This window comes from Sipha flava, unplaced genomic scaffold, assembly GCF_003268045.1.
Source record: "Sipha flava isolate LNK unplaced genomic scaffold, YSA_version1 258_pilon_pilon, whole genome shotgun sequence".
Classification (NCBI taxonomy): Eukaryota; Metazoa; Arthropoda; class Insecta; order Hemiptera; family Aphididae; genus Sipha; species Sipha flava.
This window is the reverse complement of record NW_020272917.1, coordinates 1,542,206-1,566,988: the sequence shown is the minus strand read 5'-3', so window position 1 is coordinate 1,566,988 and position 24,783 is coordinate 1,542,206. Positions and strand designations below refer to the sequence as shown.

Here is a 24,783-nt window from a genome sequence, read left to right as displayed (position 1 = left end):
CGACCGAAGATATTTACCAAATTTTTCCTGCAACCTTTTTATAAATAATATTCAATGGCAGAATAAAAAATAACTATTTGGTACTCTTAATTGAATAACATTTTTTACTCTTATTACTTGTATTCATAACAAGTCATGATATTAATTACATTATATTTAAAAATAAACATTTCTTTTAATAATATTGTATTGTTTTTTAAATAATTTTTAATTTTATGACTTCCTTGGTCTTGATGTTGCTTTACCAATGAATCAATTTAGAGTTAGTAAGTGAAATACGCATCGTGGGTTCGACATCAAGCTTGTTTCTTGATTTGGTTTTGATTTTAGTTAATATCTTTATTACAACATGTAAACATATTAGTTTATGGCTTTTGCATACTCAAATTTAACTCATATAATAACGAAAAAATATCTGATAGATACGCAACTTTTGTCAACCAAATTATATCTTGAAAATGGATGGAAAACAGTGAATTTTTTTTCTCATAAAAATACTTCTATTTCAGTTCTTAATTCAAAAAATCTCGTTGAAATTTCTCTCCGTGATAACAAACGTACATGAGGTTTCATTTATTATTTATAAGACTTAAAAATAAAAATATTATACTAACGTTTTACATTTTTATCCGACCCATTTAAAATTATTGGCGACCCGAAATTGGGTCGCGACCCTATGGTTAAGAACCGCTGATTTAGAGGGTAGTTTATAAAAATACCAACGTACAAAGAAATTTTCCACAGCTAAAGAAGTATGTGATCATTTCAATCACTATTTTATGTCCACTGAAAGAGAATTGACATGGCAACATCAATACATTTAAATATTACCTACTTAATTTTTTTTTAAATAAATTTAAAAATGTAATAAGTTAATTTTCATTTATATTTAAATTAAGTAACCTTCCTCAGTAAATGTCTCTTTTTTTTTTAAAGCGTTATTTTTTATTAATTAGTCCGTACTCAAAAGTACTCAAAATCGCTTTTTAATTATATTAGTAATTAATTATTAATTTTATTAATAGATAGTGTATTAACCAATAGCTTACCAATTGATTTGGAATAGTCCCAACAGTCTACATATATTCAGAAATGCCAGTCATACATTTTAATGAATCAAAAACTCTCAAGAATTTTTCATGGTTTCATCCATACCAACTCTACATTTTTATTTTTAATTTTTCTTAGTTTACAATTGGCACCTAATTGTACAATTGTAAAACTTTCTTTTAACTTCTGCATTACTTATTTCTTTTATTTATGCGATCATCTCCATACATTTGGCCTATAATTGTCTGTCTCTGTATTATTTTAATGAACAATTCCAAAGTCTAGGAGACGACTCAATAAATTATGAGTATATTAACTGATTAGTTATCTGTTTGTCCCATACAAAATCAATCATCGTAGATTCAAAAGAAAATATTTAATAATGTAACTTAAAAAAATTACTTTTAACAATAAAACGTCTTTATATTTATAAACTAAACATTATAAACAATATCGGAAAAATAACTGTACACTGTACTATATGAAAATATGTTGTCAATATTGATTACCATTTTACATATACATTATTATTAAGTTATTTGCCTGGGCTTTATTTATACACTAGTTTGTCTACTAAGCATGTTGAATATAACTAGACTACTCTAAGAGTACACATTAAAATGTCTTACCTTTATGTTCACTGTTTACAATAATTGTACAACAATTATTGTTTGCTCTATCTAGAATTTAGAGAAGAAACTGCTAGAGTTATCTAGGTGTTGTATACACTACCTAGACTAAGCATAGATAAATCTAGCTTTAGTTACTCCAAAAGAAAATTCAGTGTACGTGTACCTTTAGACTGCATGACTATATTATAAAGAAATTTGCTCTAAAGTCTAAATAGAGTCACGTAGGTATAGAGATAACATATTTTTTAACCGAAGACCAGGAGGGAACTATGTTAGCATTACTTCCTCTTGGCTCTATCGTTAATTTGATGATAACACACGACATAAATATAATATACGAGTATATAGTTACGTAATATACGTTTACTTACGTATAGTCATAATAAAAAAAACACAATATTTGGGGGCTCTATCCCTCTTATTTTGGCCTAGCTAACCTAATGTGAGAACCTTAGTCTAGTATTTATTTTTTTTGTTCGCCTGTCTCGTCATCTTATTTTCCTGTCTTCATTCTCCTCAGTACGGGAAGGGGGATCCTTTTCAAACTTCAACAAATCATCTTCTCTCATTCAAGGCATCCCATTTCCTACACCATTTCGTTATAAGTTGGCTTCTGGCTGCTTTCTTCTCCATGCCTTCATAGATATTGTGTCTCTCCTCGGTCAATAAAGCGGGCACAGGTATGCTCGATACTGTATGGTAGCAGCATGCCACTCTGAGTGTGATATTTCTGTACGCATTGGTTTTGATGATCTTAAGTCTAGTCTTTATGGAGGAGAACCAAATAGGAGATCCTTATAGTAGCCTGGAGATGACTATCATCGGTATAAAGCTTACCTACCTAGATCAGTTTATATACATTTAAAGATAATAATACACTAACACTGAACCCTATACTAAGTTTGGGCTTTGGCCCGATAACTTTTAAAAGCTTAGGATGGGATCGTATCATGATGAACCGAAGATTGATTTCCAAACCGTATGAAAGCTTTATTACAGAACAATTAACGGCTAAATTACAGTTCTTATAAAAAATTGATAGACGATTTTATTGACACTTCTTCACTTCTTCAATCTTCAATCTTAACATGTAACTTTCTTGACAAAAAAAATCTAATGTGTTGTTTTCGTTTGTGCGGGGGCTTTTTAATTGTTCTTCGATTACGGTGTTTTCGTCTGTGGTGAGAGGGGAAAATCTGTTAACCGTCATAAACATTGGTTTGTTTTTTTTTTTTTGATTCTTGTGTATCTGTCACAGAGAGATTGCGTTTCGAAGTTTTTTTGAGCGTTTCGTAATTTCCGTCATTATCGTCCAATTCAATTGATGAATTAAATACATCGCTTGTTGTACTTAATGAGCGTGTTTCTCGTAAATTATTTTGAATGTTTAATGACCCGATTGTCGAATGTTTTAACTTAGTGTTTGAACCAGTTGGTTTATGTGGCTTCATTATGTTATCTGTGTTAATTGCGTTGTGCACTAATGACCGCGCGCTGGCTGATAACCGGGCCGGGATGATAGTATGCGCTGTTACTTTAATATAGCAGTTAATAGTAACTTTTAAGATTTTGTTTAAATAATGTAAGATTTTTTTTTTTTTTTTTTGTTTTAATAGATTAATATGTGTTGTGGTTTTTTTTTGCATACGACAGTATAAAATTTGAAAAAAAAGAAAGAAAAAAAAAGTAACATTTGTAATAGATATAATCTAATATAAAACAGACGGGTTTCGCATGTGCGTTGCGGATGACGTTCGAGACAAGACTGATATTATGTATTAAATATATTTTAAAGTAGTTTGTACTATATAGATATATAATAAAAATAGAAGTTTTAATACTATAGAATTTCAATTATTATAATATATTAATATGTGATGTATATGCAAGACATATATACACAATTATTTGAAATTGTTTTTGTAAGAAAACTCTATGTATTTTTCTTTTGCGATTCCAATCATTGTACTTACACTATAACAATAAAGATTCATTGGTTATTTTTTTTATTTAAATACAAAAAACTTTTTATTTCTATGAGCATTCTACACTATGTAATAATTCGATCAAAAACTATTATTTTTATCTTCTAGTCATCTAATGCTAACAACCATTGAAGACCGTACCTATATATGTATAAGTATAGTACATACCTATAGAAAAAATAACAATAAAAAAACAAAAAGTCAATGAAAAATTGTGTAATAAAAAACCTCTGAAAATTTGAATCAAAATTTTATTGAACACTGCAACTAACTTGATTTGCTAATTACGTACATAAAAAGAATATAAATAATTTTTTTTTCAGTAAAAAGTTTTGTAAAATTGTTTTAACGTAGACGAATTGGCCTCATTAAGTTTCAATTAAGTTTCAAACTAAACAACGAAATTGTTTTTTATATTAAACTGTATCCAGGGATCCTTTAATGATAATTATATTTTTCTTTTTAGATTTATTTATGTATATATAATATACAAAGGTTTAGTTTATAGAGCAGTGGTTCCCAAATTTTTCCCCATCGCGGCATATTATTATTAGTTTTTATAAGTCACGGCACACTTTGAATAAATATTATCTACTTATCGAATAATAGGTATATAATGATCGTTATTAGGTAATAATATTATTATCTCTCGATACCATTTTCTCGATTACGTTCAAACCACACCACGACAAGCCTAAATTTTATTGAATTTTTGCGACGTTTGTTTTATAATAACTATGGATAAGTTTTTAAATATAAAAAGAAAGCTTAACGATTACGATGAAAATAATGGCGATAATAAAAAAAAAAAAAAACGACAGTTACTGAAACCATCAAATCTGGTACACAATCTTCTAGTGCAAGCCGTAAGTACCATGATAATTATTTAAATTTTGGTTTCACTTTCTGTGGATCAGAAACTATTCCTATTCCTCAATGTTTGGTATGTGGAGAAAAACTTAAGAACGAATGTATGGTACCTAGTAAATTAAAAAGGCATTTTACTACTAAACACAGACATTATCGACGATAAACACGGACACGGACCTTTATACAGTGGCGCACGCAGGGGGAGAGTTAACAAGTTGTACCCCCCTCCCCCGAAATTTTCTTCGATGTCTAGGTTAAAATTTACAAATTTTACAAGTTTGAAATATAAAGAGCTAAAGTAGAACGAATATTATATGAGCCAAAAGGAGAGAAGAAGATGAGATTTCTACGATTAAAAAGAGAAAGCAATATGTTGCAGAATTTAGGAGGAGTATGCAAAGAAAGAAGATGTGATATAAGAGTGGGGATATTGACAGAGTCAAAGGCGCCATGAATATCAACGAGTGTAGTAACGAAAAATTGTTTGTTGTAAAAGGAGTGATAAGTATGATCTATGAACGTTTCGAGGCATTCGGTGGTTCCCAGATTCCCAAATATATTTGTCGATAGGATAGAGTTAGATTCAAGCCACCAATCAAGCCTTGACTTAAGCATATATTCAAATATTTTACACAAAGAGGAAGATATTGCTATTGGTCGGAAGGAAGTATAAGAGTTTTTTTTAGGGATAGGTATGATTTTATAAGAGTTCCACAACGAGGGGATTTGTTGATTATTTAATATGTTGTTCATTATAAAGATGAAAGAGTCTAAAGAGTTTTTGGGAAGGTGCTTAAGCATGAGTGGGAAAATATTATCGAGACCAGACGCTATTGATTTATGAGAAAAAATAGCTAGTTGTAATTCTGATAAATTAAAATTATTAGTAAGAACATGATCGAGAGAAACAGAAGAGGAAAAAAAAGTGAAATATTATGTAATTATGTTAGATTATATTATTATTATTATTATTGTTAATTTGATTTGAATGTTTCTTGAATATTTGGAAATTATGTAATATTAATAATTAATTTAGTAAGTTACTTAAAATACTATTTAATTGCTAAGCTGTAATTTTTTTTTTTAACAAAAGCAAATTAAACTAAAAATACTTTAAATGTTTTTAATATATATGTCGCATCGTGTTATTGTACGTTTTGCGAAATGGACAAGGTTTGCATCCATGGAAATGGAACTGTGGATTCTCCACTTCATGTAATTACACAATATGGATATTCCGTGAAATAGATAGAACTTGTTCTGTCATTTGGATGTCCACATAGCAAAAATTAAAAAAAGAAACTTTAATTTCCATATACTATATTTATTCCTAAAAATTAAATTAAATTATTATTTTGAAGTAAATGTTTTACAAATATCATAATATTATAATACTTAAATACAAACTATTATTTATTTAGACAAGCTTGTGATTTATGGCAACGAGAATTACATTTTAAATTACCATTAAAACAAGCACATTTTTTAGTTTGACATTTGTCTTTACAATAACAGCTAAAAATACCTTGACCTCCAGTTAAAGAAGATACAATTTCACTTAAAGACATTTCTTTTTTCTTATTCACTTGCTCGATGTCAATGGAATTTGATGTGGTTATTTGTATATTTTCAGAACAATACCAACCTTTTAGTATGCCAAGTTAAGTTCCTAAACGGTTAAGTTTATTTTTCTGGTCGATTATTACGCCAATAACGTTAGCTGGGTCTGCAGGACCTCTATCCATCTTTAAAATCGGGATTACAAGACATTATCCAAATTTAAATGTTGGTATTTTGATGAACATCCAAATGACGGAACAAGTTCCGTTGATGATGGTTTAGGTATCCATTTAACGAAATATTATCCATATTGTATGATATACCATTATTAGCTCTACGTGCTCTCAGAGACTGTACTATCTAGAACAAATTTCTTAAAATTTCTTTATAGTGTACATAGTGTAGCTAGAGCAATTTAACTAAACTAAGTCTACTCTGGCTCGATTTTATTCTACAGTATGCAGGTACCTTAAGAATGTACTTATTAAGAAAGAGGAAATTATCCTAAATTTTTTCCATTGACCCTGGATATACCTTTGTAATCATATCCGGTCACAAAACTCTTGGAATTAACTGGGATTACGCTGTAAATCAACGGTTCGACGTTCAGAATATTTGGTTGTTGCTGTGTTTGAATATTCGCTATTCTCACAATTTGTCTTTTTAATTTATATCATTAATGATCATTGTAATACCCGGTAGACAGTCACGCAACAAGAATATATTTTAGTAGAAGTTTATATACTATAAATTCATCCTCGTTGTTTATAGTGAGGATATAGCCTCATGCCCATGGATTTATATTACGAGTTTATTTTTAAAAATTACGTTCTAAACTTAGAGTTTGTAGACAATAGTTTCTGACATTGGGTAGCTAAAGTGTAATAAAATGAAGTATAACTTAGAAATTACAAATGGGCAACTCTTAAATTAGTGCTGTGAATTTTGTATTTAAAATTACGCAATATGTGTTCTAACTTACGTTAAAATAAGCGCTGCTAAGTACTTAAGTACCCCACAGGGGCTTTGAATAAATGTATGTTTAATTTAACTGAAATACATAACACTATAATTATTACTAAATTATAACTTACAGTTGAGCTAAGTGAATTTTTGTACAACCATAGCAAATATAGGAACTTGTAAGTACTTTAGAAGGTCGTTAGTCTGTTGGTTTAATCTTAATTGGATTTGGAAATTGAATAAATGAAACTTCTATGACATATTCATTAAAAACTATACATACATTTCAGTAGGAGAACATAACTCCTTAAAACGGGTACTTATCATTCATTGTGACAACTGGTAGTCAGGGGTATCATTTTAGATTTTTTAGAGTGTGTGAAAATTTAAGTAGACTAATTTTAACATTTAACCAGATAATTTAAAAAATATATTTATATATATTACGGGTAATATTAACATTTGGATAAAGTTGACATTACCCATGCCTTTTGGATAATGTGTAATTTTTCGCTTATAAACATGAAATATCAACATTATTCGGATAATTTTAGCACGTTAGCCAGTCAGTTTTGGATAATATTGAAACCTAAAAGTTATATATTAAATAGAATGGGTAAGATAGAGGATAGAGGAAGAAGGGAACCAAGAAATATTATATTTGCAGTTGTGTCTATTAAGGACGGATAAGGACGGATTAAGGGGGGTCTAGCCGGGGCGGAAACCCCAGTGCTCTCTTAAGTACCTAAGTGAAAGGGATCCAAACAATTTTAAGCCGATATACATTTTTTATCATAATAAAATTAGTAGTTTTATTTTATATACCTATTAATTTTATAACTTTATAATGCAAATGAAAATTTGTGAAATAGTTAAATAAATGTATCGTTCTTCGAGCATAGCGAGCAGCTTTGTAAAGCATGTTTTGTCAAAAGGGCCCTTATAAAATTTCAACCCCGGGCCCCATAGGATCTTAATCCGACCTCGATGATGAACAATACTGTAAACTTGGCAATAAATATGGTACTTTGCTACAGTTATAAATCAGAAACCAGTTCGATATTCGTCCGTTGCTTCTAATTCCGCTAGATGAGGTGGTACATGTTCAAAAATCATTGAGGGAAATTGTGACTCAAACGATGCAAGTGTAAATTATTTAGCATTTTGTGCAATCCAAAATGTCATGCACGTATGCCATGTAATAATAAAGTATAACATTTTAATTCTATATTTAAAATATAAAATAAAATACTCAATTTAATGTTGTATTAAGAGTAGGTTACCTATTAAAAATAAACACATAATATTATTGTTTAATAATAATTAATAATTTTATTATATTATATGATTAATATTATATATTTTGTGTCTTAAATATATTTAATATTGTTAATAATTTAAAATTATTTTATCGCATGCATTATACATTTTTATTATTGTTAAGAAATTAGCTAACATTTAATAATATTCACGGCGGCTAATGATTATATATGGCTAATGTGGTATTATCCACCTAATTTCGATTTTATCTAAATGTTAACATTATCCGTAGCATATATATATATATATGTAAATATTATCACCTTCTATATTATAATCCTGTAATGATATGCGCTTAAGCATTCATATAATTTTTGAAATTGAATGTATAATTAAATAATTATAATAATCGATAGCCATTAAGTATAAGAATAAATTGTAAGTATTAATGATAAGATATTACACACACACGTACACACATTCACAACATTAGATATAAAGAGCATAGTTTTTAGTCACAAACAGAGAGGCGTTCTTGTTGTAATTTTGTATAGATGGTCAAAGGCGAGTGTGAAAGTCTACGCAGATCATCTATGCAAAAAGACACAATTAATTGTAAACGTTCTGTAATAATTTAAAATTTATTAATGTGTATAAAAGAAGTTTAAATAAAATTAATAAAAGTAAGTAATAGAAAAAATTATTAATATTTTAAAGTACAAATTGATTACCTTATCTTATTCCTCAAACATCAACCACGGATTTCAACAGGCAGGTCGACACAATCATCGAAGAGATAATATTATATGTTTATAATATAATAAGTTATAATTTAAAAAAAACATATAAGTATTCATCACATAACTTTAAGTCAAAACATTTTAAATCATTACAACCCTAAGTTAAAATTACATTGTATTTTTCAAATAGCTAACAACTTAATGTATTTAAAGCTTATACGCAGCTATAGCAACTAATTGAAGCTATTTCATAACTATTGGGAAAAAGAAGGCAAATGTGAAGAAATTCACTTTGATTCCAAAATTAAACACTAATATTTTTATAAAATTGTGTATTAATACATTTATATTATGGATTAAGAGGACTGATTATTAGAAGAACTTATTACCTATATACTTATTACTCATAATATTTATCACAAGTATAATATCAAAATGCTTCGCTCTGCAAATACCGTATAACGGTATCGGGAATAGTAAGTGGTGATAAGACGATGTATATAAAATACTATATTGGAGGCTTCGCATCATCATGTAGTTGTATTCGTTATACCTTAAAGGTACTAACATATTTTGCCACCTCTCCTAAATAGTAACACTACCTATTCTGAAAATCGTCGTAGGATATATTTGATAATAAAGTTGATAGTATATCATATGCATAAATATTTTATTTTTATTTAATTAATTATAACGATGCATAGCAGCCATGAATCATAGGGAGCCAATTATTAATACTATTAAATTAGTGGTACTATCGTACACCTTGAACTACCCCCAATGACGCCTCGACTGGTAGTAAATATGTCTGTAGGTACCTATAATACAGTCAACTCACGATATAACGAATTTCAAGGGACCGAGCAAAAAGTACGTTATATTGAAAGTTCGTTATATCGAAATTCATTACATCAAAAGTATAAATCAACAAAATTTGTTTAAACGATATTTAAAAGAAAATTTAGATTTTATTAGATTATTATAATAATATACCGACATAAAATATTAGATTATTATTAAATATTTTATTAGATACATTCATACATTCATACATTTTTGTTTACTACATACATACTTTTTTTTTTGTGTTTGTATCCATTTGCGCTTACACGATTAATAGTGTTGTCCAAATTTAGAATATTACAAAATACACTGTCGTCAATATCATGTCTTTGTAATCAATTTAAGATGGCTCGGCGATCTAATATTGCTACATTCGAGCTTACGGGGGCTCTTCGTCACCAGTTTTATTCAAAATCTCATCATTATTGAGAACTCCGCAGGTTTATATTTAATACAATTAACATTTAACAGGCGTATATCATATAAATGATACATGAACATCTTATCGCATAATAATAGCCGAAACAAACTCGTAAGACGTGGAGTACCAATTTCCAAAATTGTAAAAATTCGTTATATTACGTGAACTTTGACCAAAAAATCTTCATTATATCAAGGGGACCAAAATACATTTAATTTTTTGTTATATCTCGAGATTTTCAAGGGTCCGACAGTTTTATACGTTATATCATTGATTATAGAATAGATTATAGAGTAAAGATAGATTATAGATTATATAATCTATTCTATAATCAATGGTTATATCAAGGTTTTTGTTATATCGAACTTCGTTATACCGAGAGTATAACGACTCTAACGAGTATAGAGACTGTATATCAATGTGTTCAATTACCGGAAAATAGGCGTGGAGCGTAATATTTTTTGTCACGTAGTGTGGTTTTATATGTATAATAATTGTAGATCTATATCTCCATAAACGTCAATCAATCGTTTTCAGTATAGTTTTGTTTTTTATAGACATTTATTTGCCACCATTGCAGTCAGGGGCGTCCTCAAGGGGGAGGGGGCGAATGGGCCTATTTTTTCTTTAAATGTTTGTTATTTATTAGCTATTTGTATCATACTAGGAAAATACATACATGTGAATATGTGTATGAAGTTCGCCTTTCTCCTATAAAAAGGTCTAGGAACGCTACTGATTACTAGGGCCCGGATTTTTATGCAAAAATTATTGTTAAATATGCATATATTTATGCACTCAAAAATGAAAAAATATGAAAAAAAAATTATTGTGTTAAAAAACAAAAAATTAAAAAAAAATGAAAAAATATTATATTAAACGAAAAAAAAAATACAATTTAAATATAAGTATTTAAAATATGTGTTTAGGTCTAGTATAAAAATGTATATTAATTATTGAATGAGTACCATCATGATGTAATAAAATGTGCTTTTAAATTATCAAATTGAACCTTGTATTTCGAAAAACTTCTTTCCACGTCTGTTGGCACGTGGGTGCTTATTTGATACAAGAAATATCTTCTGGTGACTCTGCAAGGTCTTCATCAAGTGATTACAGTCACATGAACGTGTAATTAATTCTTGATTTTCAACCAACCACAATAGTTCTACACAAAATCTTAGTATATTATTATGTTTACACGAGTATCAGTAAATTGGATTAATTTAAATAGTAATTATATAAAAATTGAAGTAAAATTATTACATATACGTAAATTATTGATGTCTTTATAGTTAATAGAAAAGTGCGTCTTATATAATTTTGTAAAATATATATAAATATATATATATTTATGTATTCCGTGTTATAGATGGTTGGGAAATAAGATAAATAAGAAACTCGATTTTTTAATGATTTATAATTTTAAAAAAATATAAAAACTACATTGTAATGAACAATTTCTTTAGTAGAGTCACTCAAATTTCACCACATATTTTCTTAAAAGAATAAATATATTTTATAAATATAAAATGTTTAAATTATGGCATAAGCAAAAACTCAGTGTCAAGACAAATTTTCAAAATAACCCCCAGCCTTAAGACATATCCATGTCAAAATAACAATTTTCAACAACAATGTTTTTTATTTGGAGCCTCCCATAAATACGCCTTTGACTGAATGAGATGGTTCTTTACATAAATCAATGATAGTTTTTTTTTTTGCAATGTAACGTATTAAGCTCACCATTTTATTTGTTCAATTCAATTTGTGGTAAAATCACGCTATATATGCATATCGATTATTTTATGAAAATCACGAAAATTTAATGTACATCTATTTAAAAGACCAAATAAAGGTAAAGCTACAGGGATTGAAATAGCTGTAATTAGTTACTGATTTAATAATTCATGGATCCAGTAAAATTTATAATTTCGGGCCCCAAATCGTCTTTCTCAAAATTTTTAGTTCTAAAATAAAAAGTAAGCATAATTTCTTTTTTAAATAATGTTATGTATTATTTGTGTCTTAAATGTAGTTGAATTAATCATAAAATAAAATTGTACTGTTAAAATACAAATATTTAATAAACTTACAAGAACATAATTTTTTAGTTAGTCTAGCTAATATTTATTATTATATTTATATAGGTATAAATTAAAAATTAAAATTTTTTTTTTCTTATATATAATATTCCTAGAGCATTTAAATTTTCTTGGCCCTATGTATATCGTAATCTGTTATTTATTATTTTCAATAATGAAAATGATTTTTCATTAAAGCAGTTTATAATGAGCTGTGTAAGATAATTGCTTAGAGATGTTTACAAATTTTGAAATGCATGTCTCGCATATCTTTAATGAATTTATGTTGGCCAGCAAAATGTTTTGATACTTGATAAGAATAAATTAAACTATATAATTTGAACCATTCTTTTGGAAAATCATCAGAATACAGATCTAATTCGTTTGGATATATTGATTTGGTGGTCGTTAATATAATTTATATTAGAATTATTTATAAAAAAAATCTAAATGCTATTTTTACTTCAATTGAATCAAATATTAATTATAAATTTTAAAATTAATATGACTCATAAACTTAGTTCTTGGATTTAATTGTTTGCAACTGTTTGTTGCATAAATTCGTGTAATAATTTCATTTTTAACTGGAGTTATTTTAAACAAATTAGATATAATATGAGCATAATATAATTGTAAGCCTTTAGTTACTATATATTTACCACCGTGTTTGTGAAGATGATTTAATAGTTAGCGGTGAGTTTATAAGATGAGGACAAAAAAAAATATAATTAATTTTATTTTTTATTCTATTCTGTTTTTGAAAAAATCCGTTACAATTTTATTATTTTAAAATTTGATAAAAGTATGCAACTAATTTTATTTACCTACCGTATGTCGGCCTTTTTTTCGAGTGGGCCGTGTGCAAATGTTTCATTTTCCTTATAACTATACATACATTTTTGACATTTATTGTTATTTTACAAATTATTATAGTAAATAATATAATTACAGGGCAGATTTTTTTTTTGATTTAAAAAGATAATACTCTCTTTTGTGCATCAACCGTTAGTTTATATGCTGATTGCTGATATAACATCCTACAATTACTAAACAAATATTTACTACTTATACTTGGGTCAATTTGAATTGAATACATATATTATTTTATCTAAGGTCTACATTTATATGTTTTTTATTAACACTGAACCAGTTATAGAGAAAAGTATCAGCTACTGACATCTTAATGTTTGGTTATTATTTGCCATTTCTAAAACTCAGTGTGCACATATGTCACATGTATAGAAATAATTTTTGGGAGGACTAGATAGAAACTAGCAAATGATTTGGCACCTAGAGGCTACTATATATTTAACAATTTCTATAAAGGAATAAGAAATTTTGTGAACATTATTTCTATTTCGGGTGGGGGGAGTGCAGTCTAATAGACCTCCTATATACGCCACAGCTAAAACTACTTTAATGTGTTAATTTAGTAGTGTTGACAGTAATAATCTGGCGTTTCTAATTGCACATCATAATAATAAATTATTACACTTGTTGCGTTTTATATGGTTCGATGTATTAGTAATATGAGAGACTGAAGGTGCCATAGTCTATAATATGATGGAGTATAATTAGTTTATGAATATAATGAGGAATTTGATACTGACATAAATGTCCGTAGTGTCAAATTCAAGCTAAGAAGCAAATTCATCAATAGCATAATCAATTTATATTATTTCAGCTAAAACTACATCATTATCAATAACAAGTCACTTCACCATATATTAGATGGGCGGTAAAATTTGAAAAATTTAGGTTGTAACTTTTATAGTGAATATATTGCCGAAATCGTATACAGATATAAACCTAGCGAAATGTTACCCTTAATTAGTATTAAAACAAAAAAACAGTAATATATATTCAGCAATAATATTATAAATAAATATCTTTAGTAAATGGTAATTCCAATATTATAAGAAAATCGTAAGTAAACTAATTAAAAATAAAATAAAGCTATAAAATAAATTTTTTTTTTTTAAGTTTTATATAAAATAAAACTTAAAATCGTAAGTATACTAATTGAAATAATATTTATGGTTTTAAAAATTGTATAGTTATGGTCACTATAGACATTGATAATGTGTAAGACCTTAAACAGTATCATTTTTAGCTTAACAGCAGTACAATTTTACTTAGTTCAACTTGACATATATTTTTGAAGCAAAGATAAATATGAATACATCATAAAAAGTTATAAATTTAATTTCTGTAAAAAAGTCATAAAATTACCATTTTAACATAATTATTTTTTGTGGTTTGTGTAATAGGTACCTAATAATACTTATATTAAATATTCTGCTTACAAACAATAATACTTGCAACTTTTATAAAATTTTAATTTTTAATTTGTATTAAAAAAAAATATATATAAATATTGATATTAATATATATTAAAATCTACATTGTATAAGTTTTTTTTTTTAAAATTTAAAAAAATGTATTTTGCTTCTATTGTTAATATATAATTATAATATTATTATATTAATATATGTTATCGGTCTAAGGCTGCAGTCTACGCCACTGTTTATCTGTAGTATAAAAACTAGCTAAAATATACAAGTAAAATATTCATCTCTGCAATTATACATTACAACTTTTCTGTTTTTAATATCAAATGCAGTATTTAAAATTAATTTGTAAAAGAAATAATTTTAAAAATTCGATTTACTTACAAAAATACAGTTATACTAAGGGCAATCATTTTAATATGAAATTGTCAGCAACTTTTTTATATATATTTCTTTAACATATCAGTAGTTAGTATTTACTTAGTACTTATTAATCATTATGCTAATGAAAAATAATTAAATTTATTAAATGATTTGCTGTACCATTTGAAGTGATAAATTTAAAGTAATTTGAAAGTTTAAAATAATTGTAAGGCAGATATTTTTAAACCTCTATAACAGTGTTTCCCAAAGGGTGTGCCGTGAAATTTGAAAGGTGTGCCGCGACAACTTTTTTTTATAAAAAAAACATAAAATGATTTTTTTCAAAATATTAAATTATATAATACAAATAAAAATAATTAATACAAAAATTAACTTAAAAATTACAAAAAAAAATATATAATTATAAATTTTGGTGTGAAACGTGTGCTTGATGTTGTTTGTATAATAGTTCAGTTCTAGGAGGGATCGACGATCAACACGTGTCCATAAAGAGGTTCTGGGGGGGGGTCCATTACCCCTGTACCCCTCCCCCCGTAAATACGCCACTGTTGGTAATAATTATTTCAAGTTACAACTCACCTACAGCTAAAATATAATCGGGCCGAAGTTAGTGGTCTCCATATCGAAAATGACACCTAACCTAACCTAGCCGCAACTTAGCCCATAACCAATTTAATATGTACCCCATAATATCGGTGAAATTTATTGTGTGAGTAAATGGTCAAAACTCATTAGCCGTTAAATAATGAATTACAGCAGAAGTCCATCATATGCAACTATGCGAAATACAATATCAAATTACTAAAACGTAACGGGAACGGTGCATAAAAATTTAAAATTCAATGTAGGTGCATTCAAACATATGTATATAACGAACATTTGAAATGCTGGCCTATCCTAACCTGGCATCGAAAAATGATTCTGAGCGAAAAAGGACAAGTGTATTGGTCTCAATGTCTAAAAATAGTTAGGTAATATTAATATATTAATATAAGCACAGAATACTAGCAAAGTATCTTACTATCTAATGAATTCGTAATAAGGATGGATAAAGGTACCTAAAATAGGATAAAGGCAGGTGCGTCATTTCAACTTTTGAAAGGGTGGGACAACTGATTAAATTTGCCGACTTCACAATATTTAAAAAATTATGGTTACTTATATATTTAAAAATTTAATATTTATGGACGATAGACTATCAATAAGATATTTTTTCGGAACAAAACATGTTTAGATTAGTAATGAATAATGATGTCAAAATCATGATGATAAACAAGAACATGAACAGTGGGGAAACTTTGAGACAACGTCTCCCCAATAGTTATAACATTGAAAAAAAAAATTATTTAAAATTTTTAAAATTATTTTCAAGTATTTGTGTAATCTATGTGTAAATAATATACTGTTGAAAACTATATTTACTATGTATATGTATGTGTGTACATAATATATTATGTCCATCGTGGTGTGATTCAGTGAATACGTATTAGGGATGTGTCGTTCATGAACGACCTAGTTCAATGAACGATTGGTTGATGAACGAACGATGAACGAACGAACGATAAGAATAATTAAATCGGACGAACGACGACTCGTTCGTTCGCGAACGACACACCTCTAATTCAGTCAATCCGTGTATCGTTCAGTGAATGATGAACGAACGAACTACTATATCTAACTGAACGAAACTTCAAGTTCCCAATTTCCCATTCCCAATTAAACAGAACTACGAGATATACATTACATAAGCCGTGTATCGTTCAGTGAACTAGTTCATACTCGTAAATTTCAAAGTAGTTGGTATGATAAATTTACGTGGCTTAGTGGTTGTAATAAACGCAACAAACTTTTTTGTTTCATTTGTGTATTTTTTCGAGGTGAAAAAGAATGGAGTTTTGATGGAATATCTACTATAAAAAATATTATAAGAAAAGCAGAAAAACATGCTATTTCGAAAACACACTTGAAAAATCAAGAACAATTTCATCTTCTGGGAAAAATTCGTATTGAACATGCCATTTCAAAAGGTCGGCGACTAGCAGCGCAAAAACATAATGAACAAGTTGGTGTTAACAGACGAATATTAGCTCGAATGATTCATGTAGTTTGCTATTTGGGGAAACAAGAACTCGCTTTCCGACGTCATCGAGATAATACTAAATCATTAAATAGAGGTAATTATATGGAGCTACTTTACTATTTACTCTCCCAAGAAGAACAATTTCTTAAAGAGCATTTCATATCCTAGTCAATTTTTAAAGTCACATCAAATACCATTCAAAATGAATTAATACAATGTGTAACTAAAGTTTTGAATTCTAAAATTTTAAAAGAAATTAAATCTGCAAGTTTTGTGCATGTACAAGCAGATGAAACTACTGATGTTTCATGTCGATCACAAATGAGCATAATATTTCGATTTTTTATAGATCAAAATAATATAGAAAGATTTGTTGGATTTTTTGATGTTTCTAAAGACAAAACTGGATCGGGCTTAGCAGAAGTGATAAATGTTGGAATTATAAAATGGGAAGTAAGAAATAAAATCGTAAGTCAAACTTATGATGGAGCTTCAGTAATGGCTGGAGGAAAAAATTGTGTTCAAAATATAATAAGACAAATATATCCTAGTGCGTTATTTATTCATTGCTATGCCCATTAATTAAATTTAGTATTGCTACATGGTGCAAAAACGATACAACCAGTCAAAATGTTCATATGCAATTTAACAATGTTTCATACATTTTTTAGTCGATCAACAAAAAAAAGTGAGCTTTTTAGAGAACAAGGATTTAAACTATCAAATCATAGTTATACAAAATGGAATTATCATTCCAGAGCCGCTTCAACAATTAAAATTCATTTTCAAGAACTAAAAAACGCGGTAAAACACGTGACGGAAGAATCAAATAGGGACCCAATTTCAATCACCACTGCATCTGAATTATTAGATAAATTAAATGATGTTAAATTTGTTTATTTATTAATATTTTTTAGTAAAATATTTATTTATACTGACCATGTATTTAATTTTTTACAATCTAAAATTATGTCTGATATAAGTGGATGTTTTAATGAAGTTCAAAAGTTAAGAAATAATTTGTCAAGATTAAGAAATGAAGAAATCGTGGTTGATTGTTGTGAAGAAGCAAACAAATTGAATGATACATTGATTAATGATTGTAAACTAAAAGCAACTCTTCGTAAAATATCGTATGCAGTATTGAATTCTTTAACTATTCAAATTGACATCAGATTTAAGGATTTTTCAAATTTTGAGTTTGTTGAGTTAACGAATGAAAAAATATTCAAATCTTATTCAAACAATTTTCCTGAAGCCAAATTTCTGAAGTTACTAAAACAATAAGCAAATTATTTTGATGAACATCGTTTGCGTAATGAATTGCAAGTAATCTACTCAGACACAGAAAAACATATACCTCCTCGTGAAATATTGGAATATTTTTTTAAAAGTTAAAAATTGAAATGTATGATTGAAAATAAGTTAAATTAATTTTTAATTTTTGGTTTCAGATGATTTACAAGAAATATATTCTCAGTATACCAAACTATGCCAGATGATTTTAACTATACTTGCTACTACGGCATCCAGTGAACGATCAATGAGTACGTTAAAACGCGTAAAATCATTTTCCAGAAACACTATGACAAATGAGCGGCTTTCTTGTTTATCAACATTAGCGATCGAAAAACAACTACTTGGAGTTATGGTAAAAGTTCCTACGTTTGTTAAAGATGTAATAAATGAATTCGCCGAAAAAAAGAACGAAGGTTTGAACTTATTTATAAAAAAATATAGCTAAAATTTATTTAAATATTTTATGGTTATAATATTAATATTTATATTCGTTTGTTATAATGTTATTTAATCAGTTTTAATTGTATCTATAAAATAAATATTAATTAATTAAAATTTGCATTGAATTTCTATATACCTAATATATATATACCCATCATAATAATTATTGGTTACAATAAACTATAAAAAATCAATTTTTCAGTACCTAGTTTAAATTAATAACTTAGAATGAAGTAGAATCATTTTCCAACGAAAATTCAATAAAAACCCATAGTTACACAAAAGTTAAGTCTCCCCGTAAATTTTATTCACGCACCGCTACTGAACATGAAACGTTTCAATTTACCCAATTAAATAATAACATTAAAGATAGTATATACAACTTTATTTACTTATCCTATAGGTAGACTATAAGTTACTTTTTTTTTTCGATTTGCTATTGTTGGGGAACATTACAGCAATACAATTATGCGGTGAAAAGATACAAATTTATAAAAAACATACAAATCAAATTAAGAAGCCAACGAAAATAAAATTAATGATGGAGTTGATGACACGGATAGAGTTATGGATAAGATTTGAATCGGGAGTGAAATAACCCGAAGTCGATAGGAATGAAAAAAAGGAGGTGTCTACTATAAGAGAGAGTGGGGCTATAAGTTACCCATCAATGGATTTAATGGAATAATAATATAAATCTAATCAAATAAATACTTATAATTTTATTATTTGTATATTTAATACTTTACTGAACTTATTTATAAAAACATAAAATTGTATCTTAAATATAATGTACCGTAGTTTGGGATGAATATGAACGATTTTAACGGTTTTTTATAGATTATGAACTCAATTTGTATGGTATCAATATCACGAAAACTGTTTTATAAAAAATCACATATATAGAAATATATAATATACCAAAAATAAAGTTTATAAGGTTCGCGTAATAACGATTGTCATAAACTTGGGAGGAACCATTATTTCCCAACTTTTAATAAACCATGAACGTGTATTAAAAGATCTTATTATCTGATTTCTGAGTACAAAATAGTAAATAAAATTTTACTAATACCGATTTTAGCATTTAATCATGTGAAAAAGAATTGCCGACTTTTTAAAATTTCTTAGAGTGGGGCATTTGCAATAGTCCCCCCCCCCAATGACACCCCTGTATAAAGGTTACCGTAATAATATAGATCCCCGTCGATATAAATAGTATAGTATTGAATATACTTAAGTATAATAAGTATTCAATCGAGTCAGTCGAGAAAACAAAATATTTGGTTTTCATCCGGCCGAATTTATCGAATGTAATGTGACCGGTACAATTAAAATTTCTTACTTTAAGGCCCGATGTACACGTGCGTTTTTCGCCGCTGCGTTCGGTGTCTGCCGCAGATAACAACGTCGCCGCAACGGCACCGCGCACGCAAATCCGGTTCAGCAGTACATTGTTGTATATCGACTCATGCACACGTCCGATTTTTCCACGCAAGATGTCCGAAATCGACGATGTTGTCATTGAGTTATTGATCGGTAAAATCAAGTCATAAAGAAATTTGGAACATCGTTGATGAAAATTATCACGATAGGACCAAAAAAAGCTGTGCTTGGATAAGCATCTGTCAGAATTTTTTTCTAGTGGTGGTATAGAGAGTCTCATACACGTGTCTTGAGAGATTAGCTTTGACGATACTTTTGTTGCTAGTTCGTCAAACGAGCGAACACTCATTCGAAAATAAGTAAAAAACTTTTCTGGATTTTCTCTTATATCACTAAATGTAGTATAAAATTCACCTCTTAATAATCTTGAATCTGTAAATGGGTGCACCCAGTAACGTCTATCATACGTACGTACATATTTTTTGTGCATCAAGTAAGCAAAATTTGCCTTTTTTTTGTAATAAACCTCCATAGTTGGTAAAAGAATGGCAACTAAAAACTAACTAAAGTGATATTTCACTACGAATGTCGTCTTAGGTATCTGGGTGACGTGCGGTTACCGCAATAAAAAGTGATAGTATGATTATTGCCGTATATCTTATCTTATCAGTTAGTTATTATTAAAGTATTAAAGTTAGTTAGCATTAAAATATTGATAAATGTTGATAAATTATTTTTGTTGACTAGTAATAATTGTTTGAATAATTTCAAACTAGTCTTGTGACAATTACAATTTTTGTCATGGTTTAGCGTTAAATTTTAAATCGACAATTTATTTTGTAATAATATATTGTGGACTGATGAATCTAAATTCACAAACAATCGTATAATGAACAAACAAAACAATAGGTTTTGAGACGATACAAATCCACGCTGGTCCCGAGAAACTAACTTTCAGACAGTTTGAGGTATAAATGTGTGATCTGGATTAATTGGTGGAGTACTTATAGGTCCTTATTTTTACGACAGAACTCTTACAGGTAAAAATATCTAGATTTTCTTGTTTATCAATTCCATTACTGTTAAAAAATGTTCCATTAGCCACGCGAAAAAATATGTATTTTCAACAAAACGGTGCACCAGCACACAACGCCATCATAGTTAAACAATATTTAAATGACATTTTTTCTAACCGATGGATTGGTTACCATGGAGTAATTCCATAACCAGTATGATCTCCAAATTTGACCCTATTGGATTTTTTTTTTATGAAGGCATTTAAAAAATGTTGTATTTGCGGACCCACCTATTAATCTCAAAGATTTAAAAAAACAAAATACGACTGATTTGTAATAATTTGAGAGAAGAACAAATAAACGCTGCCACATCAACGGAATTTATAAAACGTTTAGAATCATATTTGGAACATCAATGTGGAAACTTCGAACAATTTATTAGATATGACTGTAGAAATTAATTGCAAGAAAATAAAACTTGATTCCAAATTCTAAGTGTGTACAATTTTATAGTTTTCATTACCTATCTTATTTCAGAATAATGAATGAAAAAAATTGAGGGTAAATTACGATAAAAAAGTGTTTATTTATATCTTTTCTGGGTGCAAACAGATATTTAACAATATTAGATAGTAATAAGTGACAATAAGTTGAATTTAATTAAAATTTCGTCAAAAAAAAAAAATTAAATATTTGTAAATATTAAAGTTCATCGTCAAATTTCATATGCAAATTGTATAATTGGAAAAAAATTTGTGTTACAATTTAAAAAAAAAGTAAGTTGTATCGCGCATGCGCGAATCGAAAGTGTTAAACATTTAAAATTTATCCAAAAATATGTATTTAAGTATGTTTATTTGTTATTCAGTGAAAACCCCATTTCAATACAAGGTAATCGAACCGAAATATTTAGTGGTACCTCTTAGCGTGAACACATCTTATATGTAAGTATAGCTTTCAACCATAGCTGTTTGTACCCAGTGGCGTAGCTAGGATTTTTAAATGGGGGGGGCTAACCACTTTTTTTGGATAAGTAAGGTAAGAGAGGATATGATAATTCACCCTTAACCCCCCCCCCCACCATCTATCACCAAATTTCTAAACGTAATTCAAGCATTTTAGTATAGTTTTAAAAATATTTATTAATATATCTCTATATCTATCTATACTATTATATAAAATTAAGTCGCTTTTTTTTTGTTCTGGATAAACTCTGAAACTACTTATTGGATCGTCATGCAGTTTTTTTTAAATTAAAGAGGACATCACAGAGAAGGTTTTAGGCGTAAATTTAGTCCGATAAAGTTAATAAATAATTAGTTATTAGTTATTTATATATATATAAATGGAGCCAAAAATGTATAACATTTCATCAATTGAGAACGGCTGGGCCAATTTAGCTCAAATTTTTTTTAATTGTTTGTAATTGCCAGGAGAAGGTTTTTACGAAAAATTTTTTTGAAAAAGTGCTATTGTTTAATAAATCATAGTTTAATTTAATAATTTTTGACCCGGTCGATAACTGCACAATTTAAAATGAATTATTAAATAAAACTATTAAAAAACTATTAATTTTATTTTTGGTATTAAATGACGGGTATTGCATAAATATTAAACAAAAAATGATCCCGCAACAGGTGTCAAAACAAATAAGAATGTTAGTTCGAAAAATTATTATGCATATCAGTTGATGATTAAACGCGATCAGGACAAAATTATTCTACGATATCATGAGCTTCGTCAACAATTCATGGTCGAAATGTATGTAAAGATAGAGAGCGAACGATTTTGATACTTACGATTTAATCAAAAAAAGCTGCGTGTAGAAGATTCTCAAAACAATTGTTAGATATTGAAGATGGGAAAGTTACTACAGATGAAACGGAATGTAAAAAATTACCGACCGATTTCTGCACAATCATTTATTCGCAAGATGCTCTCATTGACTAGATATTTTCCAATGTACACAGACAATACACAAATCATGAGTGACTGGCAGAAAGAGGAATTTTAGTAGTAAAAAATGTGGATGTCAACGAATTTAATCTCAAGATAAACATTTATTACCAGAAGACATGGTGTAATACAAATCTATAGATATAGTTTGCTATGCTACCTAACCAGGCATGCCACCGCATAATTTACAATTGAAGGTTTGTTCTCCGGTTATTTTGCTTCATAATTTGACCTACCACGGTTGAACAACGGCACGCGATAAGTTGTTAAAAAATTAATGAAAAATGTTATCGAAGCCATAATTTTTAATGGCAAATTCCGAGATGAAAATATATAATTACTGCGAATCTCTATTATACCCACAGATGTGCCAAAACAATTTAAACGCGTTCAATTTCCAATTAGATTGGCATTTGCAATGACTATCAATAAGTTTCAAAGCCAAACAATGTCTGTAGCTTAGATTTGAGCACATCATATTTTTCACACGGATAATTATACGTGGTGTGCTCTCGAGCCATCCAGTTTGTGTTGGCGAAAGATGGGATAACAAAAAATATTATACACTCTGTTGCATTAAGGGATACATATTGTTTTTTACTAATATTGTCATAATTAGTGATATATATAATTTTAATGGATCAATTTTAATAAATTATTAAAAAAATAAATGTTTGATGTTTATTCATTTTTATATTTCGTCACCATTCATAGCACTCCATATATATTCCTTACATCCTTATCCTTACCCACATTCTTACATGCCTATATTTAATTAGTTATTTTTTTCTAGCAAAATATTCTCTAGAAATAATTTATATGACAAAACAACGTTTGTCGGGTCAGCTAGTAATTTATAACAATAATAATAATTTTGGTTTCAGTGTTCAGTCACTTGCTCCACTCTGACAGCTGCATTCTCTTAGGCGAATTTCTGGCAAATTCAGTTATTATTTCACTTTCATCGAATTGCTCTTTTTTATTTATATTAGCCATAGCTAACCAATTCAGTCAGTTTTCCGACATGATGCTTTTTAAAAAAATTTTTAAGCGATTAAGTGCTGAAAACGTTCTTTCCGGAGTGAAAGAGGTAACTGGTAACGTGGCGAATAATTGTAAAAGTATTTTAATATTAGGTCGAAGATTGGTGCGATGAGAGAGTGAATCAAGAGCAGAATTCGGTTTTAGAATAGTATTTTGACTCCATTGTTGCCTCCATATGAACAGGTCAGCTCTGATTGTAGATAAGGTATCATCATGGAGATCTTGAACATATATTTTAGCAGCTTTTATAATATTTTTATCATCATACATATTTAAATTGGCCGGAATAAGTCCTTCAAGTGGCATAACATCAATATGCCTTTGATTAAAACGAGCGTTGATTCTATTAAATAGTCAAGAAACATTATACATATAAACACGGCCCATGGGGGAGGCTATAGCCCCTTAGCCCCCCCCCCTTGGCTACGCCACTGTTTGTACCGAACTAATAACTATATCAGTTTTTTCGTATCATTCG

General features: G+C 28.4%; 1 protein-coding gene across 1 annotated transcript in view; it reads left to right on the top strand.

Annotated features, from left to right (window-relative positions):
• The window catches only part of LOC112684928, a 28,567-nt gene extending 10,608 nt beyond the window's left edge, over positions 1–17,959 (top strand). The window contains exons 2-4 of the mRNA XM_025556658.1: positions 16,961–17,257; positions 17,345–17,713; positions 17,835–17,959. Of these exons, the coding sequence (XP_025412443.1) occupies positions 16,961–17,257; positions 17,345–17,713; positions 17,835–17,959 (791 nt within the window). The remainder of the gene's footprint in view (positions 1–16,960; positions 17,258–17,344; positions 17,714–17,834) is intronic.
• Positions 17,960–24,783: the final 6,824 nt, after the last annotated feature.